This window comes from Erpetoichthys calabaricus, chromosome 7 (genome assembly GCF_900747795.2).
Source record: "Erpetoichthys calabaricus chromosome 7, fErpCal1.3, whole genome shotgun sequence".
NCBI lineage: Eukaryota > Metazoa > Chordata > Cladistia > Polypteriformes > Polypteridae > Erpetoichthys > Erpetoichthys calabaricus.
Window position 1 is genome coordinate 168,576,932 of NC_041400.2, and position 16,485 is coordinate 168,593,416.

General features: G+C 42.5%; 1 protein-coding gene across 1 annotated transcript in view; it reads left to right on the forward strand.

Annotated features, from left to right (window-relative positions):
• Window positions 1–2,111: 2,111 nt before the first annotated feature.
• Window positions 2,112–16,485, forward strand: part of iqgap2 (IQ motif containing GTPase activating protein 2) — a 234,051-nt gene continuing 219,677 nt past the window's right edge. Inside the window, exon 1 of the mRNA XM_028805697.2 lies at window positions 2,112–2,462. Coding sequence (XP_028661530.2) covers window positions 2,417–2,462 — 46 coding nt within the window. The 5' untranslated portion in view covers window positions 2,112–2,416. The remainder of the gene's footprint in view (window positions 2,463–16,485) is intronic.

The window sequence follows — 16,485 nt, forward strand, 5'->3', positions numbered from 1 at the left end:
AACCTCTTTAACACATTACTTCTCCGCTGCGAAGCGCGGGTATTTTGCTAGTTTTAGAATATTACAAAAGAGCCTTCTTCAGGGAACAACTAATAGGTTACAACCTACAGATGTCCTGCAGCAGTTAAAGTAAATTAAGTCTTGCAAGTTGAAGCAAACAATTTGCACAGGTGTCCTAGCTTCTGTTGATTACTTAGAAATTCTCTGCCTGTTGTAAAGCAGAATATGGAACAGACTGTGTTACTACATCCTCTGAAGTACTACTTGGACAATATTACACTGTACAAAGTTGTAAATTCCAATGATAATGGAAAGAAAATGTCAATTAAGAAATGGAATGAGACAGAGCATTATTACCCTTTGAAGTGTAGACCTTTCATGTAGAGGAATCGCAAAACAAAATATCAAAGTGTCACTGACTACAGTGATGTCCTACACAATACAAAGGCAATTGGAAACTGGAAGAAACTCTGATAGGAAGAGATCTGGCAGACCCAAAGTCACAACCCAATCAGAAGACAAGTTTCTGAGGGTCACCAGCTTGCGTGACAGGTGGCTCACAACACAACAACTTCAAGCACAGCTTAATGGTGTTAGAACAAAGCAAGACTCTGTTTCTACTGTGAAGAAGAGACTTGGTGTTGCAGGCTTCAGAGGGCAAGTGGCAGTAAGAAAGCCATTCATTAACGGACAAGATTGGGCCTTGGAATACCGACTGTGGACTACTGCAGACTGGAAGAAAGTCTTATGGACCAATGAATCAAAATTTGAAATGTTCGGTTCATTACGCAGGGTGTTTGTATACCGTCGAGTTGGTGAAAGGATGGTTCCTCAGTGTGTGATACCAACTGTCAAACATGGAGGAGGAAGTGTGATGGTCTGGGGTTCTTTTACTGGAGGCAGAGTTTGTGCACCAGGGCCCCTACCTACACAACCACTCAGCAAGTCACAATATACATAGATTAGAATGGGGCCCCCAGGCAACTGCCCAGCGTGCCCATGCATTAAGACGGCCCTGCTGCTCTGCCCTTTCTTATATAGCTCCTCTGTGTTATGAGACCAGTCCAGCCTGTCACTTGTGTACCACAGGTTCTTTTTTACAAAAACATTTTTATTGATCACATGGTGATGCAGGGTCCTCCCTGCGTGGAGTTTGCATGTTCTCCCCGTGTCTGCGTGGGTTTCCTCCGGGCACTCCGGTTTCCTCCCACAGTCCAAAGACATGCAGGTTAGGTGGATTGGCGATTCTAAATTGGCCCTAGTGTGTGCTTGGTGTGTGGGTGTGTTTGTGTGTGTCCTGCGGTGGGTTGGCACCCTGCCCAGGATTGTTTCCTGCCTTGTGCCCTGTGTTGGCTGGGATTGGCTCCAGCAGACCCCCGTGACCCTGTGTTCGGATTCAGCGGGTTGGAAAATGGATGGATGGATGGATGGTGATGCAGTGGTTATAAATGTTGACTCACAACTCCTGGCACTTTGGTTCAATTGATGGGCTGGTTACTATCTGTGTGGAGTGTGTAGATACTTTTGAGATCACCCCAGAAAAGTGCAGCTTGGGCTAATTCAAGTCTCTTATTTAGTCTTGCATAAGTATGTGAACATACACTGCAATAGAGCTGGCTCTTACCTGTTGTACACAACATTTAATAATAAAATGATAGATATAATCAACATTCCTCAGTCCCCATACATGTCTTTCATTCCTTTGCAGCATTTTGGGGAGTGCTTGATGAGAATGCGTGGGCCCTATGACTTTCTTTAAAAGACTTCTGCAGAAACCTAACAAAGTTAGGATGGTTTAAAAATATACCCATCCATGATGATACTTTTCATTTTAATACTTGACCATAAAAAGGAAGCAAAAGGAACTCATAAACGAGTGTAACATGTTAATTGGCTACCTGCACGCAGCATGCTCACGAACCGTTTAAAACCGCATGTCGTGATGCCTACTAAAACCGCAGCTGTCACATGGGCCATCTCCTTCCCGCCCGTGAAGGGAAGACAGCAAATAAATAAACGAAGATGGTAACCTACCTGGGTGTCATGTCGCGCCATCGGCCACGAGGTGTCGCACCCAGAGGAAACGGCTCAGCAGTCATGCGTGAGTAGCTAACGGGCTGACAGAGGAAACGGGCAGGGGAGTGTGGAAAGTTAGTAAAGGTATAGAGCAAGCTGTCGGGCGAGACAGTGGGAAGGGAAGGGAAAGGAAAGAAAAGAAAAGGACTGGGCTGACCGAAGCAGCGGCCAAAGCTGTCCACTGGGATTACAAGCACGCGCCGAAGTGTGGCTGTGTTCAAACGAGAGGCGGAATTTATAAATATATATATACCCACGCACATCCAAAGCAGCGTCGAAGTCCAGCTGCTGTCATTCATTCGCGAGGAAGTTTGTCCTGCGCTGGAGGAGCTCAAACAGGATGTACTACGAGGAGAGCTCCAGTTTGGTGCGACCGCGCTATGGATGTAAGTGCGCATTACTTATTATTATTTTTGAATCAAAAGAGAAAATACGCGCTAGGATTCTTATTCAATAGATATGTAGAGACAAGCCGTGAATAATGCGCGGCAGGCGAAGCTAGAAGCGTAGCGCACTGCAATTTGGGGGTGTTGGACGAGCCATTTGGCGTGTGTGTGTCGGGGCGAGGGCAGACAGAAAGGGGTGGTGGTGGCGGCGGCAGCAGTTTACAGGTGACCGCTGGCGGCAGGGCGGGCTGAGCAGCACAGTCGCTGCAGTGTTTTCCGGGTTTACAGGGCTTAACGAAAAGGCTGAGTAACTTGAAGCGAAAGGGTGTGGAAGCTGCGGGCGGGCGGCTGGCTGGCTGGCAAGTCAGTCCCGTTGCTTTGCACAGGTGCTTTCGGGCGTGTCTTTGGAGTCGATAAAACGGTGCACCGAACCGAGCGCCACCAAGTTACAGCTTGGAGGCCCTTTTCTCTTTTTCTTCCCCCGCCTCTATACCTCTTTTTTTTTTTGGCTACTTTGCGGTTAGATTATCGCGCCAAGGTCACTCCGTTTCTTGTATGTGTTTGACTGTAATTGGTGGGTTGTGTGCATTTTTTTTTCTGCCTGGTGTTAAGATGTAGGTGTTAGCGCGTAACCGGAATACAAGTGTGACGGGCGGGGCAAGAAAACTAACCGATAAGTGCAGACCACTGTGTGCTAAGTCCGTGTCGTTTAAAGACAAGGCCGAAAGTTAATTACCTGCACACACGTGGGTGTTTAAGAATAGATTTTTTTTTTTTGTTTAAATCAGACTTTTAGTTTGTATGTTTTTGCTAATTTCATTTAAATACTAACACAATGGTTGCTCTGCAACTTCACGGGTTAGGGGACTTGATTTGAATTCATCCGAATGAAAAACTGCGTTTTAAAGATGTACAGGACATCTTAACTTGAGGTTGAGAGCATGCGCTGATTGCAGCGCGTTGCCGCACCCACCTCACGACTAACCACCCGGAATGGGACCCGAGTGCAGGCGTGCAATGAGTGACAACCGTAGCACCACACTAGAAAAGTATGTGTATATTTTTGTTCGTACAGTGCCTGGAGTGCCAAACCTGTCACCAACCGCCAAGTTTTCTCAGAAAATTTGAGGACCTCCTTGTAGGGCTGGATGTAGGTTAACATCATACCCAGGATCGAGGAATTGCAGGTTAAGGCCTTTGCACGGGAGCCCAACAGAGTAGAGTCACATCTGGCGTTTACGGGATTTGAACTCTAAATATGTCTGTCTAAGTATATGTTTTGATGGACTGACTTCCAGTCATGTGTCCGATTGTGCAGGATGGGCATTGTCTGCCATTCCACGGCCCTGTAATCGAATTCTTGCTGAAGGTACATGATATGCCATAAATAGCATAGCTAAAGCATTAAGAAAAAAAATACCATAAACATAAACAAATGGTGCAAAAACATCCAGCCGACAATTTAAAGGGGTTTACGTTTTTGTAGGTACAACATGGGATGGACGGGCAACCCGACTAGGAGAGGGGATAATAGTTCTTTACTTGACCAAGGGAGAGAAAGGTGCCAGACACACAAGGGACTTCTTGGGTGGATGGATGGACATCCAGAGCAGGAAAGAAGATTCCGTACATGGGTGGGAAGTCCCAGGCAAATGCCTAGGTATCCTGACTGAATATATTTCAGGAAATTTCCAGGCTAGGAAGAAAAGGAAGGGTCGGGAAGAACTGTCTCTGGGAGGGTTTTATACCCCCCAGTTGCTAGATGGCAGCAGGTCTCGATAATGGTGCCCAGTAGGGAATGTCGGGAATTGTAGTCCGGGAATGCAGCCCTGCTGGAGTCCATGGGTGCTGCAAGAGGGACTTATGTGTGATGTGGAAGTGCTTCCAGGGGGCAACAGCTGTGGCACCGAAAGTACTCCCAGGTCCTCAATAAAAGGGACCGCATTCCCTTGTCCAGGTGAGTTGATGCTGAGAGGAAGGAAGGCAACACTCAACTGGAGGAGGGCAGTGTGCTGGAGAGAGGAGAGGTGATTGAAGGAGAGCTGACTTGTGCTTGTATATACAAGGTATTTTGTAATAAAACACCCATTTATTTGAACCCAGAACTGTCTTGGTGTGTTCATGTTGGGGTTTGGGGCTCTCCGGTGCCCCCTTGCCTTCGCAGTTTATTTGTCAAATACACAGTTGTACAATGTAACGGCAGTGAAATGTTATGGCAAATGCAGATCCGTCATTGAGCATACCACAAAATTATAACTATATATGCAATATACAAATTAAATACAAAATCCTTTGTCACAGTATAGTAAATATAAAGTGCAGGTGTAGCATAAAGTGATATAATTGGCATATTTCAAAAGTCTGTATAGCCTGAGTAGCACAGATGCATAATATCATGACAATGATTAAGCAAATTCATATGGCCAGGTGGGAAAACTTCTCCTTAACCACACAGTTCTAGCCATATAGCTTATAATAATAATTATAAATTACATGTATATAGCACTTTTCTCACTATTCAAATCTCTTTACATAGATGGTAGGGAGCCACTTCAGCCACCACTAATGTGCAGCATCCATCTGGATAACGGGATGGCAGTCATTCATATGCCAGTACACATATTATCTATTAGGTGGTGAAGGGGTGATATTGAGCCAATAGGAAACAGGGGATGACTTGGGGACCAGAATGGGCAAGACTCTAAAACACCGTACTCTTTTTGAAAGACGCCAAGGGTCTTTTATGACCACAGTAAGTCAGAACCACGGCTTTACATCTCATGTGAAGAATAGTGCCAATTTATTTTAGCACAGTTTCTCCCCCCATCCCCCCCGTAATTTCACTGGGGCATTGGCATCCCCACACATCACAGTGTAGGTGTACCTGATGGTCTCAATTGCACTTGTGGCTACAGAGTGTTTGCGTGAATGCAACCAATGAAAAGTTTGATTTAGATTTGTCAGTTTTGCCCCAGATCCGCACCAGTTGGTGTAGACATTCTGCAGGCTTGGCAGTGTTGTCTTGATGATCTGTTCAGCACTTCCAGTCATTCCTTGTATGGCTTTGCATCCCAGGAAATTACTGCCACCAAGTGAGGCAGTACTGCGCTGAGTATGCAGTGACTCTACTGTAGCGCTGCGGAATGCTTTTGATATGGCAGCTCACTTTTCTTAGGTTATAAAGGTGCTGCCTTGCTTTATGCACCAGAGTGGAAGTGTGATTAGTACATGTCAGGTCTTTAGAAATGTGCACACCAAGAAACCTATACCTGCTGACTCTCTGCACTAGAGACCCATAGATGCTAAATTGGTGTAGTTCCTCTGCTTCCTCCACTTGAATTCCATAATCATCCTCTTGGTTATACAGGTATTCAGGACTAAGTTGTTAGACTTCCTTGCCCCTTCCTGTCTATGTAGGCAGGTGCAAACTCTTCCTCATTGGAGATCAAGCCTACCACCATCGTTCATAATGTTGTTGGAACTGTGCATAGATGTACAATTGTGAGTGTACAAGGAATATAGTAGGGGACTTCGGATACAACCTTCTGGAGCACCAGTGTTAAGGATGAGAGTGTTGGAGGTGATGCATCGAGCTCTCCCCCTCTGTCATCTTCCATTCAGGAAGTTCAATACTTAGTCACGGAGCAGTGGACTCAGTCCCAGACCCCAGGTCTTGTTTTATGTAGCCAGAGCAACGAGGAATGCATTATAGAACAAAACAGGCAAATTCATTGTTTGTAACACTGATGAAAAATCATTTCCAACTTTCATGTGCATGCTTAGTGCAAAGGAAAGGCAAGTTTTGTGAATATACTCTAAGTAGCATAAATGATGGTCATCTTTTGTTATTTAAAACAGGTTGAATATGTCACTTGATAAACAATAATGCTAATAGAAAATCTCGCTGAAAACAATGTTTAATGATACTAAAGTTCAGTTAATTTACTGCATATAAATCTCTCATAGGGCACAGTCCAGAGACATGCAGGATAAGTGGACTGGCAATGCTAAATTGGCCGTGTGTGTGTGCGCACATGTAAGTGTGTCTGTGTGCTCACCCTGTGATGGACAAATACCTTGTCAAGGGATTGTTCCTACCTTGTGCCTGATGGTTGCTGGGATTGGCTGTGGCTTCTTTTCAACCCTGCCCTGGATTAGCGGGTTAGGAAGATGAATGGATGGAAACACTACTCTAAACATGTAAAGGCAATGTTCTTTGCTCTTATATGAACACTGAGTTTCATTTTAATTTTAACAACTCTAGAATATTTATCCCAAAATATAATATGCAATCACAGTTTGATTTACAAGCCAAACAATTGTAGAAAAGCAAAAATAATTTAAAAAAATACATACCACCTGTAAACTCTTGTTCTGTGCTCCATTTACTGCTGACCCTCTGCCTCTACCTTGATGCTTTGGGAGTTATTAAATGGAAATTCTTGTACTGAATTGTATTTGAATGATTTGATTGTAGTTTTGTGAAGCTATGATGACCACTTCACAGATCTCTCCAAGCTAATATCAGCCTTAGATTTGTATTTGTGTTTAGTTGGAACTCTTGTTATTAAAGTAAGAAAATTTAACACAAATGGTCACCTCAAAGTAGCATTATATTTCTGCCCCAGACTGTACCATCAATCCTAAACCACTCTGATCCCTAACCAGTTATACACAAGCTTCGAAATGAGAAGATGAGGCAATTACAAGCAGCTGCTGTAAGGTACAGTATTTTGGCTATTTCTGGCTTTGCTTTCGTAGATCATTTGTCAGTGGGGAAAATGTGGAAAGTATGAAATCCTATTTACATTGGAAGGTAGTTCACATCAAAAACTCCCCTTTATTTTTAATAATTCCCCCTTTATTGTTTCCCATCATAATTACCCCTATTAAACTCTTCTCCCATTTTATTCTCACTTTGGCACTGATTTCCACCCATATATTGGGGGACCAGGGCTTCCCCATGACCTGGAAACCCTGTAGTAGAATCAAACACAATGTTGTCTTGCAGGGAATTAAACAGAAGAAAGGTGTCTGTGCATGTGTAGAAAGGCATATGCCTAACTATTCACACGTCTTTGGAAATGATTAATTAGTTTCACAGTCATGGGGTCACTGGAACCTATCCCAGTAACATTAAGGAAAAAAAAAAAACCTGGACTGGGCACTACCATTATATTGAACTCTAATATAAGCCCATGCTTATTCATACTTGGCTCATGTGTTTAGTGCATCCTGGGGTAACCAGGTTAAAAAAAAAGGTGTAAACTCTCTGTCTGAGCAGTACCTGTATCATTGTGAACCCAGTGTTCTGTAACTGTTAGGTGACAATTGCTGATGTTGGTGCCTTTGTGGCATCCAAAGCCTGAAAATCCATACATCTAGTACTGACCTGCCCTTAGTTCCAATTGCCTGTGCTGTGCAGAAGAATGTAAAGCTTGGAATTAAAAACAAACTTGATTATAGGGATAAACTTGAACAGAAATTGTCCACAAATGATTTGAGCTCTCCCCCACCAAGCACTGATATTTTAGTTTCCTAACATCCATAAAAAAAATAATCATGTGAGGGTTTTTGGTTTTAATGCCATCTTTCTTTTATCTAATGACTTTAATGACACTGCTTAAGCTCTGAGGATTCCGAGTTTACTGAGCAAGTGTTAGTACTTTAAGCAGAAGGTTTCTAATAAAAATTTTTTTTTTAAGGGATGTAGAAAATATTTAAACTAAAAAAAAATTGAAAACAAGAAATTGTCCTGGGCCAGACAGTCAATTTGCAGATAAACTACCCCATTTTTATCTTCAGGTTATCATTTAGAATAGCAGCAGGTTCTAAAGCTGGTAAACTGAAAACAGTAATTCCCATACTAAAAAACAAAACCCCAAAACCTTGAATGATTGCGGTTCAGCTGTGGTGACAGCTGGTCTGACTGAGGAGTGGCGATTTTAGCATCTGCAACATGCCTTTCATCAAAGTCTTGGTACTAATTGTTTTGAGACACAAGTCTGATTCCGCTTCACCCACACCCCACCTCCCCCCCAAATTAAATGCGTTGTCAGAATTCTTACCCCCTTTCAGTAATTCAAGTTGTAATGCACAGTGTTCTGCCCTCCTGCTTATTATGATAATTATATTTTTTGCATTTTTGAGTGATTTATTGACTCTATAACAACCCATTAATAACAATTTGTTAGAGGAAATGCTATGGCTGTATTTTTTTCTGTTATTCAAATGAATGCATATTATTCAGTAATTTTGAATTGAGTGTCAGTTTTTTATTAAATTAGTTTTTTGAGTTTTATCATTATGCATACATTATATTTTTAAAGTTATAATACACAAAAACATACTGGCTGAACACAGGACATGAACTTGCAGCACTGATCTAAGATTTCTGCTTATGTGGACTAGTTATAATGAATCCTGTGTTGCAGTAATAGGGCATTATCAGCTTTAACAGCTGCAGTCACTAAGGCTGTTGCTTTCTGTATTTTGCTTTAAAAAAACGCAAGTGGTTGACACCCGTTACACATTCAAACATGGAAGACTTTCTTCTTCAACATTTAAACCCCCAAAGTGTGGTTATCACTAGACACAGCTACAATTGGGAACACTATTTGAAATCAGCTTTAGGTTGTTTAAAGGAGTGGGTCTGCAGAGTTGTAATGAGACTATCTACATATTGAAAATCCTGCTTTATTGCATTTGTTTGTTTAACACATTTCCTAAAAAAATATATTGGCTAACAAAAAAAGATTTGCAATGATAGACAGTAGTGCTGGGCGGTATACCAGTTTATACCGAAAACCGTTTATTTTTATGATATGGATTTTTCTTATAACGCAACACCAGTTTAAATTGCCTAAACAACATTCAGAACGTGGCGCAGTGGGAAACTGTTAAAGGGGGAGCTTTTTCACTGCTACATCGCTAAACTAACATGCAATGGAGTGCATGCGTTAGTGGAAATGTTGCGCGGGGGCTCTCTTTCACTGCTAAACATGCATACAACGGAGTACATGCGGTAGTGGGGGTATTGTGCGGTGAAAATGGACAGAGAACATTCCGAAACTGAAGCTGTAGCAGACAAAGTTGAACATGATGACACAGAAGAACTTTTGCTGGAAAAAGGAGTCATGTCTGTTGTCTGGAGATACTTTGGATTTAAAAGGTCGGATGTAGACCATTATGTTCAAATGTGTGAATACTGTTTCTATACTACTGGGTAATACTGCAAGCCAAGTTGTACTGGTTTTATTTTTTTTCAATACTGTGTAATGTACCTGGGTACTGTGTAATAGTGTGACAACATGTTGACTTTATTCTCGTAATTTGTTATTAAAGTAGAACATCGTAAACTAAACTTCATCTTAAAATGAATAATTACTAGATTTTCTCAAACCCCGTCATAAGTTATGTAGCACATTAAATGCTTTGTGTTAAGTGACCCGGAGTCATGTTAATCGCTACGTGCGTCTTAAACTGACTTCCTCTTGCACTAAGAGGCGACGCAGGCAAAACACAGAATAAATTAATTTCATGATATTCCTGGTCCCTGAACATTTAGAATGCTAAGATAAATACTTGATATCATTTTCATGATGAAATGCATTAAAGCATGTATTAATCATGTGGGGGCACGGTGGTGTGGAGGTTGCACTGCTGCCTCGCAGCAATGGAGTCATGGGTGTTCCCTGCTTTGAATTTCCATGTTTTTCTGGTGTGTTTACTTGGCGTGCTTCAGTTTCCTTCCAAAGTCATGTAGGATGTGGGGATTTGTTATGCTATATTAACCCTGCTAGTGTATGTATTGCTCATATTCACCCTGAGATGTGCTGGCGCCCCGTTCAGGATTTTCTCCTGCCTCTCACACAATGCTTGCTGGGATGGGCGCAACCCTGAATAGATGGCATAATTAAACATGTATAACGAAGATTTTTTTAAAGTTGTGAACACTCTGTGGTCTGAGTTTATAACTTAGTTTTAATTTCACAAAGATGTTTATCGTGTGGTGATTGGTTATGTGGAGAAAGAAACAGGAAGGATAGGAACTGGGGGTTTGGTACGTCAGTGACGGCACGCATGCAATAAAGAAAGCCCACTCATATGATCATCCATTGAATTTTGTGTTCGTTTCTCCGAACACCAGATCACGAACCCAAGATTTACACAATATTTAAGTTAGACCTGTGTGATACCCATTCATACATCCAGTTTTTTGGAGCCTCGTTACACCTGCCATAAAATTCTCTACACTGAACGTACACCTGGGGACCCCATAGTGTGAGGGAGCAGCACTACCGCCAGACTACTGTGCATGTTTAATACCTGATTTAATGCATTTCATCCTGAAAATGATATCAAGTATTTAGCTTAGCATTCTCAATTTTCAGAGAGCAGGAATATCATGAAGTGAATGTATTCTGTGCGGCAATCGCTGCCTGCACCTCCTCTTAGTGTAGTGGAAGTCAGTTTAAGAAGCGCATAGCGATTAACAACTGGGATGGGGAACACTTAACACAAAGCATTTAATGTGCTACATTACCTTATGACAGAGTTTGAGAAAATCTAGTAAATTAAACATTGATTTTAGGATGAAGTTTAGTTTACGACATTCTACTTTAATTACAAAATAAAGTGGAAATGTCAACTTTAATCTTGACATAAGCGTCAAGATTAAAGTGGAAATGTCGAGAATAAAGTCAACATGTCGACTTTATTCTTGACATAGTTGTGTTTTTTTTTTTTGTTTTTTTTCGTTTCCCTGTGTCCGTATTTTTTTTTTTTTTTTTGTTTTTTTTCTTCACTGTGGCCCTAATACGATTCCGTAGGGCTATACCACAAATAGCATTATAAATGCAAGTTGCAATTTTATTATTTGTGTATATAGTTTAGCTTGAAGCAAGGTCCATATTAATGCAATTTGCCTTAAGGATGGTTCAGTTGGTAAATATGTCATCACCAAGTTGCACTTGTTTTATTTTATTTATTATTTGGTGAATTAGGGCCACTATGAAGAAAAAAAAAATATGGACACGGAAGAAAAAAACAAACTATATGTCGAAAATAAATTCGACATGTTGACTATGTCAAGATTAAAGTCGACATTTCCACTTTATTCTCATAGTTTATTTTATAATTAGTTTACAACATTCTACTTTAAACTTCATCCTAAAATCAATGTTTAATTTACTAGATTTTCTCAAACCCCATCACAAGTTAATGTAGCACATCAAATACTTTGTGTTAAGTGTTCCCCGACCCAGTCGTTAATCACTACGCTTCTTAAACTGACTTCCTCCGCACTAAGAGCAGGCGCCTGCAGCAATCACCGCACAGAATCCATTCACTTCATGATATTCCTGCTCTCTACCAAAACCCCAGTTCCTATCTTTCCTTTTTCTTTCTCCACATTACCAATCACCACACGATAAACGTCTTTGTGAAATTAAAACTAGTTATTAACTTAGCCGACGGAGTGTTCAGAACTTTAAAAATATCTTCGTTATACATGTTTAATTATGCCATCCATTCAGAGTTGCGCCCATCTCTGAACGAGTCGGTAGCACATCGCAGAATGAATACAAGCAAAACATACACTAGCAAGTACAAAAACAAGTACAACTTGGCTTGCAGTATTATCCAGTAGTATAGAGGCAGTATTTACACATCTGACCTTTTAAAACTAAAGAATCTCCAGGCGACGGATGTGACTCCTTTTTTTCGGCAAAAGTTCTTCTGTTCATCATGTTCAACTTTACTTTTAGTTCAGTTTCGGAATGCTCTCTGTCCATTTTCATGGCGCGGTATACCTATGCTACCGCTCACTATTTGGTGGTGTAGCAGTGAAAAAGAGCCCTAGTGCAACAAATCTGTGTTTAGCGGTGTAGCAGTGAAAAAGGTCCCCACTTGAACAGTTTTCCCGCTGCGCCACGTTCCGAACGTCATTTAGGCAATTTAAACCGGTGTTGCGGTATAAGAAAAATCCATATCATAAAAAAAATTAAAAAACGGTTTTCGGTATGAACCGGTATACCGCCCAGCACTACTTTCCGTCAATTGTCTACTTAATGCATGAAAAAATGTGTCATGAAACATTTTGAGATGCCTCCGCAATTTCTGAAGAGGAGATGACTTAGTTGTGTTATGTATTTTGAAGTGAATTACATTTAAAAAAAAACCAAAAAAAAACAATTGTCTGTTTTGGTGATTCTTTATAGCAATCCAACGTAATACAAGTACCAGAGTTTGGCATAGCAGTTACAGAAAAATTATAGCTACTTTTTCTCGTTAATTTCATTATTTGAGTTAGTGTGGCAGTTTCTAGAGGCTGCCTGTTACCCTGTAGTTAGTTTTAAGCTGTGTTTTCAGGCAATCAGACAGACAGTAAATACGAGTTTCTAACTTGGAAATTCCACGTGAACACTCAATGAACTCTAATTCAGAAAATTCAAAGAAATTAGTGGTAACTGAATTCTCCCAAGTTATGACATAATGCTTACCCTTAAAATAGAAAATATAAACTTTTAAGTCTGAAATTTATATTTTTGTGGTTGACTTGAATTTGAAGCAAGAGAACACTGTGAATAAGCTTAGTTCACGCTTTATTTCCATAAATATACATAACACACCTTTAACATTTGCAGATTTATATTTAGCCATGAAGTATGTTACTTTGGCAGTCCTGTTAGGTGTGTACACATCTCTGTGGTTAGGCATTTTTATTAATAAAGTACATTTTAATAGTGAGATATGTCATCGTATATGTCAACAAAAACCTCCTATGAAGAAGAAAAAATTTAGACTACGTTTTCCCTCGCCTGGATGCGGGTCACCGTGGCCCCCCTCTGGAGCCAGGCTTGGCGGTGGGGCTCGATGAGAGGGGCTGGACTCTCTACTACTCTGGAGTTGCCCCTGGTGAGAGGCGCCAAGCGGCTGTGGGCATACTTATTGCCCCCCGACTTGAAGCCTGTTCATTGGGGTTTACCCCGGTGGACGAGAGGGTAGCCTCCCTCAGCCTTCGGGTGGGGGGGACGGGTACTAACTGTTTGTGCGTATGCGCCGAACAGCAGTTTGGAGTACCCACTCCTCTTGGAGTCCAAGGAGGAGGTGCTAGAGGGCATATTTTCTGGGGACTCCCTTGTACTGCTGGGACACTTCAATGCTCACATGGGCAATGACAGTGAGACCTGGAAGGGCGTGATTGGGAGGAATGGCCCCCCCCCGATCTGAACCAGAGTGGTGTTTTGTTATTGGACTTCTGTGCTCGTCACGGATTGTCCATAACAAACACCATGTTCAAGCATAGGGGTGTTCATATGTGCACTTGGCACCAGGACATCCTAGGACTCAGTTTGATGATCAACTTTGTGGTCGTGTCATCGGACTTGTGGCCACATGTCTTGGACACTCTGGTGAAGAGAGGGGCGGAGCTGTCAACTGATCACCACCTGGTGGTGAGTCGGCTTCGATGGTGGGGGAGGATGCCGGTCAGGCCTGGTAGGCCCAAATGTGTTGTGAGGGTCTGCTGGGAACGTCTGGCAGAGTCCCCTGTCAAAAGTAGCTTCAACGCCCACCTTCAGCAGAACTTCAACCATGTCCCGAGGGAGGTGGGGGACATTGAGTCCGAATGGACCATGTTCCGTGCCTCAATTGTTGAGGCGGCTGACCGGAGCTGTGGCCGTAAGGTGGTCGGTGCCTGTCGTGGCGGCAATCCCCAAACCCGTTGTTGGACACCAGCGGTGAGGGATGCCGTCAAGCTGAAGGATTCCTACAGGACCCTTTTGTCCTGTGGGACTCTGGATGCAGCTAATAGGTACCGGCAGGCCAAGCGGAATGCGGCTTCGGTGGTTGCTGAGGCAAACCTCAGACGTGGGAGGAGTTTGGGGAGACCATGAAGAACTACTTTCGGATGGCTTTGAGGAGATTCTGGTCCACCAACCGCCGTCTCAGGAGGGGGAAGCAGTGCAGTGTCAACACTTTATATGGTGGGGATGGTGCGCTGCTGACCTCGACTTGGGACGTTGTGGATCGGTGGGGGGAGTACTTCGAAGACCTCCTCAATACCACTAACATGCCTTCCAATGAGGAAGCAGAGCCTGGGGACTTGGAGGTGGGCTCCCTAGGGTGTTTCATTTTCTAAGGCAAAATGTAAAATTTTTGCAGGTTTTGCTTACGCCCCGAGTCTCAGTGATATAAAATATATATATGCCAAATTTCAAGAAGATTGGATAATATTTAGAGGTTGCACACTTTGATCAGTTTTGTAAAAGTAGGCAAAAAATACGATTTTTCAATGTTAATTACTTTTATTGGGGAAAACTAGAAATCACAAACTTAAAATAATATTAAAACTAGACACTAAGATTAATAGGTAGTATGCAAAACGTGTTATATTAATCAACTTTGAACGATGCAATCCCTTCTTTTGTTCGCTTGGTGACGACTTTTCTGTGATGCTTGACTACCCTCAACAAGAATTGTTTTTGTTGTTTGTCCCTGAACGATTCGTTAATCTTTATCCGAGCAATTCCTCTTTCTGCGGTATCTCATTGACAAACTCATACGATCTTCTCTTTGTGACCTAAGAAATTCTTTATCTTCTTGTGATACGCTAGTCATGTCCATCACATTTTGCCGGGAAATGTCAAATAACTGGATGAGATCACCTTTCCAAATCTGCCGTTTCAGATTTGCTTTTTCCATGTTTCTCAATTTGTCTTTACCCAGATTTTGGTATTCTTTGTACAGCTTCTGTATACCAGCACGGATATTCTCCTCCATCTTAACAGGGATATTTGCTTTCCTCCACACTTCCTGTAGTTTAGTACTGGTAGATTTAGCAGCATCCGAAAGTGTTTCTTTCATTTCCTTGTGATGGTAAATAAAAAACTAAAAGTACTTGTTCCTTTGAAGGGAGCCGAGCTCCTAAAAACTCACCACTAGGCACCTTTTCTAGCAGCCAAATTCCTCTTTTGGTTCCTATTTTAAAGTTCAATTACCTGCAACAGATGAAAGAAATACATGAGAAGCCCATTAGTACAAAGCACTTCAATATTAGAAATTTCACTAGTTTGAAATAAAAGTGATCAATGTGTACAACCCCTAAATATTATCCAATCTTCTTGAAATTTGGCATATATATCTTTTACATCACTGAGACTCGGGACGTAAGCAAAGTCATATGAAAATCACATCTTTGGAAAAATGAAACACCCTAGGGCTCCCCCATCTCTGGGACTGAGGTCACCGAGGTGGTCAAAAAACTCCTTGGTGGCAGGGGCCCGGGGGTGAATGAGATACACCCGGAGTTCCTCAAGGCTCTGGATGTTGTAGGACTGTCTTGGTTGACACGCCTCTGCAACATTGCATGGACATCGGGGACAGTGCCTCTGGATTTGCAGACTGGGGTGGTGGTCCCCCTCTTTAAGAAGGGAGACCGGAGGGTGTGTTTCAACTACAGAGGGATCACACTCCTCAGCCTCCCTGGAAAAGTCTATTCGGGGGTCCTGAAGAGGAGGGTCCATCAGATAGTCGAACCTCAGATTCAGGAGAAACAGTGTGGTTTTCGTCCTGGTCGCGGAACAGTGGACTAGCTCTACACCCTTGGCAGAGTCCTGGAGGGTGCATGGGAGTTTGCCCAACCAGTCTACATGTGTTTTGTGGACTTGGAAAAGGCGTTCGACCGTGTCCCACAGGGAATCCTGTGGGGGGTGCTCTGGGAGTATGGGGTACCGAACCCCCTGATAAGGGCTGTTCGGTCCCTGTACAACCGGTGTCAGAGCTTGGTCCGCATTGCCGGCAGTAAGTCGAACCCGTTTCCAGTGAGACTTGGACTCCGCCAGAGCTGCCCTTTGTCACTGATTCTGTTCATAACTTTTATGGACAGAATTTCTAGGCGCAGCCACAGCGTTGAGGGGGTCCGGTTTGGTGGACTCAGGATTGGGTCACAGCTTTTTGCAGATGATGTTGTCCTGTTTGCTTCATCAGGCCGTGATCTTCAGCTCTCTCTGGATCAGTTCGC